Raw genomic sequence first — 15,938 nt, 5'->3', positions numbered from 1 at the left:
AGTAAAGAACAGTATCAGGTAACACTTGCTGAGTGCCCAGTACATTGTTTTAGGTGCTTTATGTATTAATTCACTGAATCCTCACAATCACCGCCTCATTTTACAAATGAGTTAAACAGGAGCTCAGAAAATGTAACCATTGAGGAATGGACATATATACACTACCAAACGTAAAATAGATAGCTAGTGGGAAGCAGCCACATAGCACAAGGAGATCAGCTCGGTGCTTTGTGACCACCTAGAGGGTGGGATAGGGAGAGTGGGAGGGAGACGCAAGAGGGAAAAGATATGCGGACATATGTATAACTGATTCACTTTGTTATAAAGCAGAAAGTAACACACCATTGTAAAGCAGTTATACTCCAGTAAAGATGTAAAAAAAAATAAAAAAAGAAAAAGAAAAGAAAATGTAACCATTGAATGGTGGAGTTGCCATTCAAGGCCAGACTGTCTCCAAAGCCCTTCTCTTGACCATCACACTATATGGAATCTACTGAATGGACAATATACTGAAGCTAAGGTAGTTCCTGGCCTAAATGAAACCGTTCAGAGAAAATTTGTGGGGAAAGAGACTGAGGATAGAAGAGATGTGTGTGTGTGTGTGTGTGTGTGTGTTGGGGGGATAATGGTGGTTATGGGGTAATAAAGAGTACAGAAAACAGGAACAGTTAAAAGAATATTATTAATGCCACAAAACAAAGCATTCCAAGTAGGCAATCAGCTTTATCAAAACTCTTAGGAGATCAAGGACAAGAGTAGTAATCTTTCTGTGAATGTTTAATCCTAAATCCACATTTATAGTATTTTGCCCAGTATTTGGTAATGCTAAAAACAGACTTCATTTCCTATTAATTCTGAAGTATAAGGTGTTTATATACTACACAGATTGGAAGACTTCAGTCTTTGTCAAAAATACCCAGAAACTTCATTACTTAGGAATTCTGACTTAATTATGCAAAAAATTTTAAAACAATCACTATATGAACCCACTGAAATCCATCACGAAGGGAAATCTCTTTCAGGACATAATAAATTATTCATTTATCCAGTAATTTAAAATAATTTAGAATTCTGGCATGAAATTGATCAAGACTTAATAATTAGAAAGTCCTATGAACATAGAATGAAAAAAAATCAAGTCTTCATCTGTAGTTAAATATATAAACGATGAGCAAGCTGTCCTAATTTAAAGGAAAAATATCAACATATATCCACTAAATTTTCATTCACTTGATACAAAGACTATATCATATAACACAGTTTGAAACGTAGCACCTTGTAGGGCTAAAACTTTCAAATATTTTGTTCCATATAAATTTCCTGGACCAAATGATATTTTGCTCCTTCAAATCTGGTTCTGGTTGCAATATAGTGTCACATATACATTTTACCCCCTCTAAAAATTCTTTCCATAGGGCTTCCCTGGTGGCGCAGTGGTTGGGAGTCCGCCTGCCGATGCAGTGGACACAGGTTCATGCCCCGGTCCGGGAGGATCCCACATGCCACGGAGCGGCTGGGCCCGAGAGCCATGGCCGCTGAGCCTGCGCGTCCGGAGCCTGTGCTCCGCAACGGGAGAGGCCACAGTAGTGAGAGGTCCGCGTACCGCAAAGAAAAAAAAAAAATCTTTCCACAGCCATAAAATTAGATGTTATTATACATTATAATTAACATTGAAAGGAGTTTAATATACATTTATAAAAATCTTAAGTCTTACTGCCCAGCAGTATTTAAATAATGATTGTTCTGGCTTTTCTTCAGTACAAACTTGTGAAGACTGATTTAAGGAATCTTCATAAAGCGTTATGAAAATTCATTTATCATCCCTTTTAACAAAGTTCTGAAATTACATAGGCCTTATGACTTCACTACTCATTTAAAGTATATATTCATAACTATGACTATTCTTTCCTTTTTAATATTCCTTCAGAGCTTGACAAATCTGTTCTAATTGCTGAACTGGGGCATGTCCTTAACTTCAGATAACCTCAGTCTTCCCATCCCCTTTCTCTTTTCCTTCTGAGATGATTTAGCAATCCTTTGGAAAACCCAAGATTTTTATAAAAAATAAATGTTTAGCCGTCTGCTTTACATCATTCTCACCTTCCTTACCACTTATTATTCTGTTCTAACATTCTTTATCTTGTATACCAGCTATCTAACTGAACTGAGATAGGTCTCTAACAATGTTCAAGTCTTACTTAAATGATTTATTTTATATATCAAATTTCACAAATAATAGTTGGTTTTAGAATAATTCCTTATTTTTACTTAGGTTGTGTGAAATGCAATTGGGAGAAAATATTCTGGAACACAAACCTATAGATTAAATTAGGGACATAGATAAATGCTGCAGACATCAGTAGTTTATTGTTTGTTTAGTCCAAACACATTCAAAATGGAAACTCAAAGAATACTTTCCACCTGAAACAATTAAACTAGATACTACTAGCATATAATGCTTAACACATTACAGCAATAAAGATGGTAATCCATTGTCTTCTATACCTACTAAAGCCAAGATGGTAAAGCCAATTTGGTTGCAATAGTGTCATAAGGATAGAATAGAATATTACCATCCAAAAAGAAAAAAAACAAAAAACAAACAAAACAAAAAACAGCAAATAACAGTAATGATAGATGAATACTTTTACTCTGGTTCACTGAAAGGGGACAAAATGTTAAAAGTCCACAGTACTGCAGGTGAACAATCACCATGTAAACTTCTCCATGTGATGTTTTAATGTTTTACTCATGGTATGTAAAGACTGAAGCTGAATGGCTCTTTGCTTTAATTTTCTATTACACTTAACATTTGTCATTACTTTTGGTGCCAGAAGTTTTCATGGGTGGCAGGGCAATATCTTGGATTGGAAATTATATATATATATATATATATATATATATATAAATAAAATAAAATGGGAAGGAGAAAGAAATGAAAGAGGGAAAATATGCTATAAAAAACAAAACACTGACAAGAAACCACTCATTTAAAAGCAGTTTGAATACAGGCTTCAAAACTCAAAAGTAATTTTCTGGTAATAACTTCAAGTACTATACATCAGAAAGTGTAAAAGTATTTCAAACAGGAAAAAAATCCTTAACCCCCCCAAAATGGAAACTGAGAAATCTGTGTCCCCAAAATATACGCAATAGTGCAAGACTTTTCCTCGAACATGGAAGACCTCATTCAAGGGGGAAAAAAAGGGACAGATTTAATTTTACTTATACCGCCCAGTACATGAAAAACAAAATATGTGCATCATTTGCTAGTTTACTAAACAGCAAACACAGTTCCATAATTCAGAACCAGTTTGCTATCATGTCAAGTGCATTTTTTGTTTGTTTTTACTAAGATAGAATGGAGAAGTCTTCCATGCTAACAAGCAGCTTTAAGTGGTCACACTTATTTACCCCACTCCTAGCCTGAAACATCCAGAAACTAGTAGGTACTACATGCTCCAAGCATAAAATTGGATATCCTTTTGTCATACTTGTGGTTTACTGGAACTTGCTATAAAGACAGACAATAATCCAGCAGCTACAAACTCTGCTCACAGAATTGTTTAGAAATTCATGTAAAAATAAAAGATGTCGTCCCAGACTTAAATTCAGAGCCACTCGGGTGCTGACATCAGTTCAAGAATTGTGCAAAATGAATGAAAGTTCCCTGCCCCCCAAATAGAAATGCAAACACTTAAGAGCTGCTGTTCTTTTCTCTGAAAATTGCAGTATCCTCACTCCAGGTTTACTTGCCATTTATGGAATCTGACTGCTTTTAAAATGTCACTAAAAATGTGCATCAAGTTGATTGACTTTTCCAGCACCTCTCAAGTGATATGCTTCAACGTTCACATTCAGGCTAACAGAAAAGTCAACAAGAGACTTACTCAAATAACTGACTTCCTCCTTCCCCCTCCCTCCCAAACACACAAGACTCCCTCCCACAGAGAACACAAAGTTGTTAACTGAAGAACAAGGTAAATAATATGCTAGTCAATTTTACTGATTTTAAAGATACTGCAATTTTTATACACTTCAATGATTTTTCAACATTTTGTAGCTGTTTGGCTTTGCAGCACAGCAATTCATACACTATACTGTACAGAATTACCAGCAAGACTGGAATGATGTATTAATAGAAGGCACCATCATGCTTATTACATTACCAGAGAACAAAATACAGTAAAGACAATTTTCACTGTACACAGCTTAAAGAAAGGAAACGGGGGAGGAGGAGTGTGTTGAGCAGCCAGCCATCCCTGTACTGAAGAGGGGCAGGTAGAAAAATCTTAGATATGGAGCTACTAAATCTGGTCTAATATTCAAGACCATAGCATTTGAAGTTCGGATTTTTGTTATTTAGTTCATAACTAAATGATTTCCTTCTGGAATATACTTGTAGTCTTGTTAAGGTTTATGTATACACACGCTGGTCACAGCAAGCAGGTAAAAATGCCCTCATCATTTCACAACTATGCGCTACTGGAAAAAAAGATGAAAGATTTTTTCCCCTGTTGCCTCCTTTGCAGATGTCAATGTTAATGAGTTCAGAGTACCCATTAGTGCATAACAAGTTTCTGTTGGTTTGTATTTTTGGGGGGAGCCAAGGAAAAAGGCAAGATTCTCCAATTGCACAAATTGCACTATTTGTGTTTCCAACATTAATAGGCAGAAACAGTAACACTTAAACAAAATGTGCAGCAGAGGATTTTTTTTGACTCAAAGGACCTGAATTCAGTTGGGCATGTCCTTTTAAGTTCATTTTGTTGCAGATAGTTTAAGATATGGTCATTTCTCAGTCCTTAATTCTCCAAGTCTAGATTTATAAATTAACAATGCGAATCCTGTTGTAAAACTGGGGAAATAATGTCCACCTCAATTTAACTGATAACCAAAAGATGCTTTTCACATCAAAGAAATGATCAAAAAGGCTGTGTCACATTCCAAAGCCAAAAAAAATTAACAAGAATGCAAACACGATGAATAATGTACCACTGCCAAAACTTTGCTAACAGTGGAGCCTCAGCGACGCTGTCCTGTGAAGCGGCCTTCCATCTGCCCGGTTCCTCTCCCAGAGCCAAGTTTCTGTGCCATGCCACCTCTTGGAGGGGGTCCTCTTCCATCCCGGTCCCGCATCATTCCACCGCCCACTATTCCACGGGGACCACCAGGACCTCGATCATTGCGCCTAATATCCCTGCGATCATCACCACCACCTCGAGTTTCTCGCTCTCTGGCAGCTCTTGTCTTTTTCTCTTCCACGTTTAAACGTACTTCCCCTCGAAACATAATTGGCTTTACAAGGGAAGAAAAAATTTTACACGGGCAGGTTAGACAATAATAGTAATGTAGTATCATAAGTAAGTAAGAAAATCCAGGGAGACAAAAAAACTTTTCATGAAATTCTCAATATGCAACCTATTCCAACCTTCATTACCAGAGCAAATAATGAAATAAAGTTAAAACAATCCATACTTCAGACTTTAAAACTACTAACAAATCTTTATTCTTTGCATAAATACCATTTCACAGTAAACTATTTTTAACTTTACCATTTAAAAAAAGACTTTCTAAGTAATACTAAATACAACAGGAATAATAAAGTATTGAATTATGCCCTTTAAAGTCACTTACTTTTGCAATTAAGATTCTCTGAACTGGTTCAGAGTCATGAAAAACCACAAAACCAAAATTTGGAAGCTTTCCCCCAACACCCTTGGTATTGATGCGAAGTTCCACAACGTTTCCAAAACCTGTGAAAATATACATTACACCAAGGGTTAAATAGTTTAACAGAATATTTTGTGACTTTAATTGTTCAGGATGAAATACCTTAATCTCCTTGATCCATTTCAAAACAAAAGTTGCAAGCTGCTATACCCAGTGACAATTAAGGTACATTCACTCTTACAGGTCATTTACTTAAGATGCCAATAAAAACTAGCTTGTTTTGTCACCCTTCTGCATCTTTATTACTCCTTTCTAAAGGGAAGTTACCTACACAGTTTCAGAGAGACAATGTTATTTTCTATTTCTGACTTGAATTTGCCAAATGAATCCCATTTCCAAATCTAAGACTGATTCATCCAGCTCTTTCTTCTAACCTCTACAGAACCAGGCCAGTCAACACTCAGTACAGTCACTGAGAAACATCTGGTACAACCTTCTACACCCTTCTGATCAAGGTGACTAGTACCTAGAGATATACATAGTACAGAGAGGTAAATGTTTTTTTTAAAAAATCCTCAATACACTATGAAAAGAGTTCTCTTCTCCTCCTGCTTAATTTTACAATAAAGCAAAATAAACTACTTACTCATGAAGAACTCTTTCAGTTCATTTTCATCAATATCGTGTGGCAAGTTACCAACAAAGAGTTGATGACTATCTGGATAGCGAATTATTCTACGGTTATCAGCTTCATTCTGTTCAATATCTCCTCTGCCTGAGAAAAGGAATAGAGCAGATATTAAAGTTTACAATGTCATACAAAAAACAGCTCAAAGCAATGAATGTTAAAAAAAAACACTTGATATTCCTGTTTTAGTTTATTTAATAAGCTCTTTCAACAGAGGTGGAAATGCCTATCATTAGTAGGTTAGTTAGAAAAAAACATGACACTGACTAGATTGCTGAAGTCCCTTCTTCTAGGTCTACTGGTCTGATTATATGAAAGCCAAATACTAGCAGTACCAGTATTCCTCCTTAACCAAACTCCTGCCATCACCGAGAAACCAATTAGATTTCAGATAGTGAGGTATACTTGTACTAAATAATTTAGTATTTTGAAATTCACAAATTAATCTTTGGTTGTATAAAATTATAGCCAAATCCATAAATTTAATAGCAATAACATCTCATTTATATAGCCTTTTATACACATAAGAGTGCTCTTATATGTATATATATAAAATCTTATTTGATCCTCCCAATGACACAAGGAACACAATGAGGCATATAAAGAAAGGCATCACACAGGAAAAATGTGTGTAGTAACTGAATGGTGTAAGAGAAGCTCCTGATTTAAGGGTCTCACCCGAGATCATAAACTCAATCACTGACAAAGCTAGGATAAACCCCAGCTCCCATGACTTATAGCACATCACTTATTTTATTTTGTGGGAAAAAATTACATTTTCTAAATTTGATGTATACATCTCCCACCTCCTCCCAAAAGCAATCTAAACATACTTATAGAATTCAAACAGAGGTTCTACATATATTAACTAACAATGGAAACAAGTCAAAAATCATGACAACTTACTTAATACCTAAGACAATCAAAATAAGAAGAATCAGGGTGTGCTTATTGTTTATCTGTGAAGAGATAAGAGTGCTAAGTAAGAGAGTAGGTTATTGGCAGCTCGGTTTTGAATTCTTAGAACCAGTGACAATAACCAAATAAAATGTGTCTCTAAATTCTTTTACACCTTCAAAATACATGTCTCTATGGCATGTCAGCTAATCTTCCCCTCAAAGTTGTTTTGCCCAGGCTATATTTAGCAGGTTACTTAAGCCTTTAAGCAGTTTGGTACTAAGAAAGGATTTGCATATAAAACACATTATAATTTTAAAAAAATTTTTTTAAGTTCAGTCTTCAACTTTTCAAGTGCTGAAGGCCACAGAAGGGGCTGACTCACCTGGTCTTGGTCCTCTAGGAGGGAAACCGGGTCGTTCTCTAGGTCGCTGTTCACGCACACGAGGTGGCTGAGACTGAACTTCTGGTTTAGCTTCCACTCTCGGCTAAAATACAAGGGAAAAAACACATTATAAAGAAACACATTCCACAGGAGAAAAACAACTAAAGAAACAACCAAGGCATAATGGTCATTTTAAGTTCAGAATATTTTTAACATAGTGTCCTATATATGTGAAACATAAATTTTTATAAAGATATTCTGTACCAATCTAGGACTGTAGGGTAAATTTTATTTTCTCACTCAAGGCTATAACTCACAATAAGCTGCTTTTTATTTACAACCATATTTTTTCAATAAAGTTACATCCACATTGAGATAGCATAAAAGGTATCGCTACAAAATTCAAAAATGCAAGATGAGCCACTCCATGTAAATACATATACAAAATAAAAAGCCATCTTTATCTTAGGAAGACAAGAATATATGACACATCCTTTCTAATTCTCTAGTATGCTGCCCTTCAAATTTAATAGTGCTCAGCAATATCTTCTAAACCCCATCCCGTAATTTTATTTAAAAAAATCCATATTTTGATAGTTCAAAATATACAATTTAGTGTACTCTACCATCTAAAAATACTATCTTTAAGTTAAAATGCACATTAAAAAAAACAAGATAGAACGTGTTGATAGCATCTCAAATAGTCAAAGAAGTCCTTTAGCTCCCTATTGTTCTTCCTAATGGGGGAGGTGTGCATTTATTTAAGGACTGACCCCAACAATATTTCTTAATTAATTCTTGGGCGTGGCAGGGGAAGTAATAGTTCATTTTAAGGTACCCTCCAAAAGTTTCTGCTAACTGCTAAATTGAACACATATATTTAAAGTAACTATGCTAAAAACAAAATGACATCTGCATCTACTATTACCTTTTCCTTAATACATTGGCATTTTCAGTATTCCCAACCTCTTCAGGCTGTGTCTATTGCCTAAATATTTATGGTCTGAGGAAAAGACAAAATACACGCACCTGCAAAGGATGCTGAAAACCCTCAGCAGGAATATGAAGAATGTATCCTCAAATCAGAAAGCTAGTAATTTCAGTCCTATCTTTATGGCTGATCATCTCTGAGTACCTCAGCCCAGGCAGTGGCTCAAACTCTTTCATAATTTATATAGCCGGGATATTATAATTTGCAAGGACACATTTTGATACAAGGAGATATGTTTCTTTCAAAAACAACCATTTGTTATAATTTCACCCACTGTAACCAAAAGGTATATTATCTCCTACCCTAGCAGTTTTTAACAGATTTGCCTGTCTCCCCCAATTGTTTTTCTTCCATATAGATTTCCCATTTCCCTCAAAATGAAGTTGCTTTCCATGTTCTAGAATTTTGCTAGTTAAAAAAAATTTTTTTAATGTTTAATTTTCCCAGGTTTTTAGTATGTATTTATTCCTACAATGACCATATCTTAATTTATTTCGACACCAGATAAAGAACCAAGCACAGTGCCATTAGACATAGATGTTCCGTAACTATTGGTTCATTTAAAATTAAATTACATTTTTAGTTCTCTAACAAAACATGTAGGAGAATGTTCTATGCCTGACCAGGGGCCCTAAGTTACAGCCCTGAGACCACTTCTATCTGTATTTAGAATTTAAGACTACATAATAATTTGACCGAAAATGTGATGCCTGAAAAAGGTAGTTATTTAGAAATTTCAGCTAAGCAGGGCAGGGCCTAAAAGCAAAACTTACTTCAGTATGAAAATAAAACAGAATTAAAGGAGATTCTCTAACAAAGTCTGACGAAGCTAGTATGTTTAATAAATTAATAAAAATAGCAAATGTACACCTTTTAATTTAAATGTCTCAGAAAAACCTCGACTCATTCAAACCAAGAAAAGGAATTCTGGCTGACCGATTCAGATTCTTTTCAAAACAGATTACTGAAACAAAAATAACTGCAAGTAACAAAACAAAAAAGTTCTTCATTATCCTTTAAGGATTTAAAATTTAAAACCACAAATTTAAGTGCCAACATCTTACAAATAATCCACACATTAATTTAGCAACCTGACTTTTAGATATTAGATGATGCCAATACAGGAAAAATGAGACCAAAAAAAATTATCACAATTTCTTTCAGTAACTGATTACTGTATGTCAACTAAGCCAGCTGGACGCTTACAATTCTTCAGGCTCAATTTCATGAAAACTATTGGCTCCAAAGAGGTAAAAATAACTAAGATACCACATACTACTTTAGGGCCTTACAATTAACTCCATGCAACCAAAAAGTGTGCTCACATGACAAATTCCACAAATGAAAATCAAATAGAATATGAAATAAACATGAAACCATCAAATCAACTCAACAGCAGGTAAAACCACAACTAATATGTACTTCAACTGCACATAAGCTATTTAAATGAACTAATCGACTTCTAAGAAATTTACCAAGAAATTAACTTACCTACTTCTATATTAATGCCTACCAATACCCTGGAATTAGATTTAATTCTCCTTTTATTAATAATCTATGCTAAAAGTGTTAAGGAAATGGATACTACACCAAAGTGACAAAATAAAATCGAAGGGTTTATTAAATCAAGTGGAAAAAATCATGAATCCATTCTAACATAGCTTAAGGAGATCAGAAAGTTCTTTTAAGGTTTAAATTATAAATGTTTAAAATTTTGTTTTAATAAGGGGGTAGGCTGGGAATCAGTCTCTTACAATTTTTTTTAAAACTTAAAAATTTTTTTCCCCCTGGATAAGAGGTTAGAATCTAATATAATGTAATTTAGACATGGCTTAGACATAGCACTCTTCTTTGATGTAAATAGAGATACATTCCCCTCCAAGGGCTAAAGAAACCTATAGGCGTCCATGAGTGTCCAACTGCATAAATTCGAAGCCCTAGTTTTTTATTTACATAGCTATCTGACCTTGGGTGAAGTTCTCTAGCCCTTAATTTACTTATCTGTAAAACAGGAATAATAACAGTAACCATACTCACAGGGTGGTTGTGAGGATTAGATAAGAATAAATATTACGTGCTAGTGCTTTGCACAATGTCTGGTGCCACACTAAAGGTGTAAGAGGTATAAGCTACTCTAACTTTTAACTAGCAGTGAGTTTAAAATAAATGTAGCCAACTCTCTGAAATTAAGTAACAACCCAAAGGATTCCTAATGCAAATCTGATAAGAAACAAAGCATTTCAAAAAAAAAAAAATCCGTAAGTCACTTATTGAGTCTTCAGATGGGTAGAAAAGCAGTCAATACGTGGCAAATTAATCTTCTGCGTTAAGACAGAATTCTAGTTTGTGATCTGAGGTAATTACTCAATATTTCCTGAATATCTAGCTGAAAAAAAAAAGGTATCACGAGGTTATGTATCCTATTACGTAGCTGATTATGCATACAACACCAGAAAGGCTGTCTATTACTAGCTACTTTTGAAATCTCAAAGTTTCACTGTTTAGAGCATATAAAGAGGTATATAAACACAATTTTATGTGTACTAACCATTCTAAATGTAAATTTTCTAGTGGAACGAAGTTTGATTCAAAATGTAGGGGAAAGTATTGGACACCCTGTAACTATGCCTATTAACTTTAGAATTTAGTTAATTCTACACTACACCTAATAAACTTATTAGGTAGCCAGTGTCTTATTTTCAATGTTTTTGAAAGCTCTGAAATGGGTAAGATGACAAACAGACAAAAAGCAGAATACTAGAATGATTAGTTAAGGTGAACACTACAGTCATAAGTTGGTACAGGCTTCAATTAAACAGTATGAACCACTTACAGACTGAAAGCTTAGGCAGTGTATTTTTTTAGAGTTTTTTCTATTTTTAAAAAACAATGATTCTTTATAATGCCATACTACTTTGTGCCTTTCCAAATTTCTTCCCTAAAATATTTTTGCTAAATAAAACTCTAAATTTTTAAAAAGGATATTTTTTTGGTTATTTTAAGAAGGCTGTTAAATGACAATATATATTGGTAAAACTAACTTAATCTGTATTTGACACACCCAAACCCCAAATACCACCTATGTAGATGATGAATGGAGATTTGGCAATTAAAGTGGGTGCACTGACATTTAATACAATTTTTTTGTATATTTAATCCATAATTTCTGATTGACTCATTTTAAAAAGTATAAAAAAGATAAGCAATTGGCAATGTAACAAGGATACAATCCAATGTGTTCACAGATTGGTTACCTGTGAGACTGGTGCTTTAACATGGGGTGGAATTCCAGAGGAAGAAACAGTACCACTAGGAGGCAGGTTTTTACTGGTCACTGAAGCCCAGGAGAAAGCCTGCAGGAAATGCAACAAACCTAGACTACTAATCATGGAAAACCACCAACATTCCTATAGGGAAACTTCCAAATATATATTTTCTTTTCATTTCTAAACTACTGTTCTATATTGGAGGACTCCTAAAAGAAAGGCACACACACACATGCCAGTCTATGTGCCAGCTTTCAAAATCTCATTATGCAAGATTATTTGACTGTTTTGTCTGAACTACTAAATAAATCCACTAGCAAGTTCCTATATGCTCTAAAGAGATGAGCAAGTGGCAAACAAAACCACTAACAACTACACATGCTAGAAAAATAAGAACCTAATAGAACCAATTTCTTTCCCCCTTTGGGGGAAGATAAGGTGTTGTGATGGTGTCAAGGGGAGAGGGGAAGGATAGGAAAGAAGAAAGTACTAGCTGGAAAGTTTAACAGACATTCACAAATTGAACAAGGAATCTCCTTCTCTCACTACGCAAATATACTTTAACCTTCTACTTTACAGAAAGATAAAACGTGTTTTAGGTAGGTTTAAATGATACACTATGGGTGTCACTCATGTTTCCAAGATAGTTTAATTGGTGTAGTAAGGAAATTGTTCCCATTTAAACCAGAAATAACTTGTATCACTTCTCTTAGCAATAGGCCAACTTGTTTTAAGTTGGCAAATTGCATGACTCCTGTTGCATCCGTGCATAGAGGACTTAATACAGAATGGAAGAGCAACTCTCAGTTTTAGTACATGGACTAGAAGATACTAAACACTGCACACAGACAAGGATTAATCTTAAATTTTACCCTGAGGGGTGCTTTTTAGGGGGTGAAAATACAATAAAATTTCCTCAGAATTACCAAAAAAATCCCCACAGCTTCTTTCATATACATAAAAACAGCATAGCTTATTACTATTGAACAATTTAATTAACAGAACAAAGGTCATGCTTCATTAATGGCACCAAATAAGACAGTGTGACGTCACAGGTGTGAAGAGCTCCTCTGCTCTAACCTTTGGTGGTTCCTGTGGCAGAGACACAGGCTCAGCGGGAGGAGGAGAAGCGGACTTCTCCTCTAAGTCCTCCAAGTTCTTCTCCTCCGCTTGCGGTTTCTGCTCTTCAGTCTTTGTTTCAGATTCTGGCTCAGGTTCAGGTTCGTGAGACGATTCTTCCAATGGCTCCTCTATGCCATTACTACAATAAAATATTTTGTTCACTTTTCAGTATGAGTGAAATGATCAATTCAAATAAAATTCTGCATTTCTCTAATTTAATGGGCATAACTAGTAATAAGCTGTTTTGAAGCAAAAGTCCATTGAGAACTAGAAGGCAGAGGGAATAATACTCTCAAGCAGCATTTCTTTAACATAATTTAAAAACTGAATTACTAAAAATGTTTACTTTAATACTAACTATAAACAAACCGCATATTCAAAAAATAAAATGCTTACTCTGTGTTGTCCCAAACACAATGCATTATCAGCAAATGATCAGTTTTGGGCCAAACCAAATTCAATTTTTCAATTAAATAAAACAATGCTTTCCACATAGAATTTACTTTGCATATCCATAGTAAATTCTCAAATGCTGGTTTCACAGCTTTAGCGAAATTTACTTTCAACAATAATTCTAGGAACAAAAACCAGCTTGCAACTACATTATAGTTTAGACCAAATTTGGCCTTGCAGACACTATTCTTACGTCACAGGGTGAGCTTCATAGTAACCACTGCTAGCATTTTCTTGCACAGGTTCTGGAGATGGTTGCCTTTCTTCTTGTTCCTCTTCTACTTCATCTTCTGATTCTGAAAATACATAATATACCATATCTCATCTTAAGAGGATTTAATACACAATTTGATATATGTATTTTTAATGTTTAAAGAAGTCATGATATTTCTTACAAAGGCACTTAATTGCAATATTCCTTGTTCTCTTAAACTGAAGAGCAAGCCAGATGAATTTTGGAATTTACTCTCTTTTTTAAAAAGGCCTATTAGTAACAGGGAAGGGTAGGAAAAAATGCTATTAAAGTCATAACTCAGTTTCCTTCGTCACATCGATTCAATGGAGGAATAATCGTAAAGAAAAGGAAACAAGCTGATGTATATCAACGGAAGATCAATGAAATAATTATGGTATAGCCAAAAAAAAAAAACAAAAAACAAACCCAGCCAACAAAGATATATTAAGTGAAAAAAAGCAAGCATTGAGCCAGTGTACTTCCACTTTTATAAAAGTACTGATCAGTACGGAATACAACAAAATTCTATAATAGGCACCAAACTCTTGGTTATCTATAGAGGATGAAATTGAGGGAAATTTTTCACTTCCTATGTATGATTTTTATGTCATTTCATGTAATGAACTATTTCTTTTACAACAAGAACAAGAACAAAAAGGAGAAAAGGGAGTTTGACTCAGTTACGGCAGAGGCAAATTTCTTTAGTTTCACACTTTCCATGTCCTTAAAGAGTACTGATACTGACAAAACCCTTATATCTTCAAAGTAACCTCACCTTCATCAAGTTCTGGTTCAGAATCACCAAATACTTCATCTTCATAACGAAACATATCATTGTGAACATAAAACTTATTTGGAACAGATCCCTATAGGAAAACAACATCCAAATATTCCATAAATACCCATAAATGTGGCATTACATAAATACAACAAATAAACAATTTCAATTTTAATAATACAGAAATGATATAGACTGAAGATAATTTTCCAAAGTTGAACATGCTCTGATGTTAATATAAAGTAAATTACAGAAGATCACTCAAGGAATACTGAAACTCAAGAAATGGCTACTCAATATAAAAGAACCAGGACCAATTAACAAACAGAATTTTTCCATTTTGTTTAATATGTAACCTATTAAATAATAACATACTTTTAATATTATTTCTATAATCTTAATCATCTATTTACACATTAGTATCAGGATCTCATTTTTACTTCTAAATAGTCAAAGCACACACACAAAGCTCAAATAAATTAATCAACAGGTCATATTTCTCAAAATATGTTACATGCATACCTATGCCTGCAAGAAGAAACTCTGGCCACTTCAAGCAACTAGTCACAGTAAAATGAAATCATGTAAGTGAAAATTAATTGAAATGAAAACTTACTTCAGGAGCCAGAACAAAGGTTTGCATAAACTTCCTCTCTGGCTGTCCACTATTAGACAGCAAACCCATGACCTGGACCACTACTCCATCACTCAAGGTTGCATGAGCATCCACATGACGAATTTTAGTATGACATTCGCTGAAGTTCAGAGATAATACTTTGTGGTGTATATCCTTTATTAGGAGAAGAAGGTGGGGTGGAAATACAAACTCATGATACTGCATTACCTATTAAATACTACAGACTTTGATTTCCTCGCAACTCTAGAATATTCACTGCCTCATTTGAATCCATTCCACCATGCTAGGCATTACTGACAGGCTAATGTTCCTAGAACCACTAGTTTCAACATGTCACCTCTCTATACAAGAAATCACAATGGCTGTCTCATATTATAGGCTTTGTGCAGCTTTCTCCCACTTTTCCATATTAAGTACTAGTCATTCACGTAAACTGTGTTGACTACTCCTTGACCTTGCACCTAACTTTACTGCTTGTCTGCTGATGCCATTTCTCCTACTTTCAATTTCCTCTTGTTTGGTAAGGCCAAAACCTATCATTCAGAGTCTGCTGGAAGTCCCACATCCTCTACAAAGTCATAAGGAGTATATACTCCTATGCACTCCTGTAACATAACGTTTAGACCACATTTCTATAAATGCTATATATTGTCTCAACTATTTCATGTATAAAATACACCAAGGATATTAAAATGTTCCATTTTCTCTTTTGTATCCATGCCAGTGTAATACCCGTGCTTCGTACAAAATCAATGTTTGTAAGAACTCAAAGCACATCCGATGACTACTGTAACACAATTCTAGTACAGCTGA

At 34.6% G+C, this 15,938-nt stretch overlaps 1 protein-coding gene across 4 annotated transcripts in view; it reads right to left on the bottom strand.

Moving 5' to 3' along the window:
* Nucleotides 1–2,345: 2,345 nt before the first annotated feature.
* The window catches only part of G3BP2 (G3BP stress granule assembly factor 2), a 30,981-nt gene continuing 17,388 nt past the window's right edge, over nt 2,346–15,938 (bottom strand). For 2 of the 4 annotated variants that reach the window (XM_004280195.4, XM_004280194.4), the window contains exons 4-12: nt 15,105–15,278; nt 14,486–14,576; nt 13,669–13,771; nt 12,981–13,161; nt 11,889–11,987; nt 7,644–7,746; nt 6,320–6,448; nt 5,638–5,756; nt 2,346–5,298 (exon numbers count right to left, since the gene is read on the bottom strand). In XM_004280195.4, the coding sequence (XP_004280243.1) occupies nt 5,026–5,298; nt 5,638–5,756; nt 6,320–6,448; nt 7,644–7,746; nt 11,889–11,987; nt 12,981–13,161; nt 13,669–13,771; nt 14,486–14,576; nt 15,105–15,278 (1,272 nt within the window). In that variant the 3' untranslated portion in view covers nt 2,346–5,025. The remainder of the gene's footprint in view (nt 5,299–5,637; nt 5,757–6,319; nt 6,449–7,643; nt 7,747–11,888; nt 11,988–12,980; nt 13,162–13,668; nt 13,772–14,485; nt 14,577–15,104; nt 15,279–15,938) is intronic. The other 2 variants (XM_004280196.3, XM_033406512.2) reach the window with 1 other exon arrangement.

The sequence above is a fragment of the Orcinus orca genome, chromosome 4, assembly GCF_937001465.1.
Source record: "Orcinus orca chromosome 4, mOrcOrc1.1, whole genome shotgun sequence".
Taxonomy (NCBI): domain Eukaryota; kingdom Metazoa; phylum Chordata; class Mammalia; order Artiodactyla; family Delphinidae; genus Orcinus; species Orcinus orca.
Note: the sequence above shows the minus strand (reverse complement) of the source record. Positions and strands in the feature narration are given on the sequence as shown.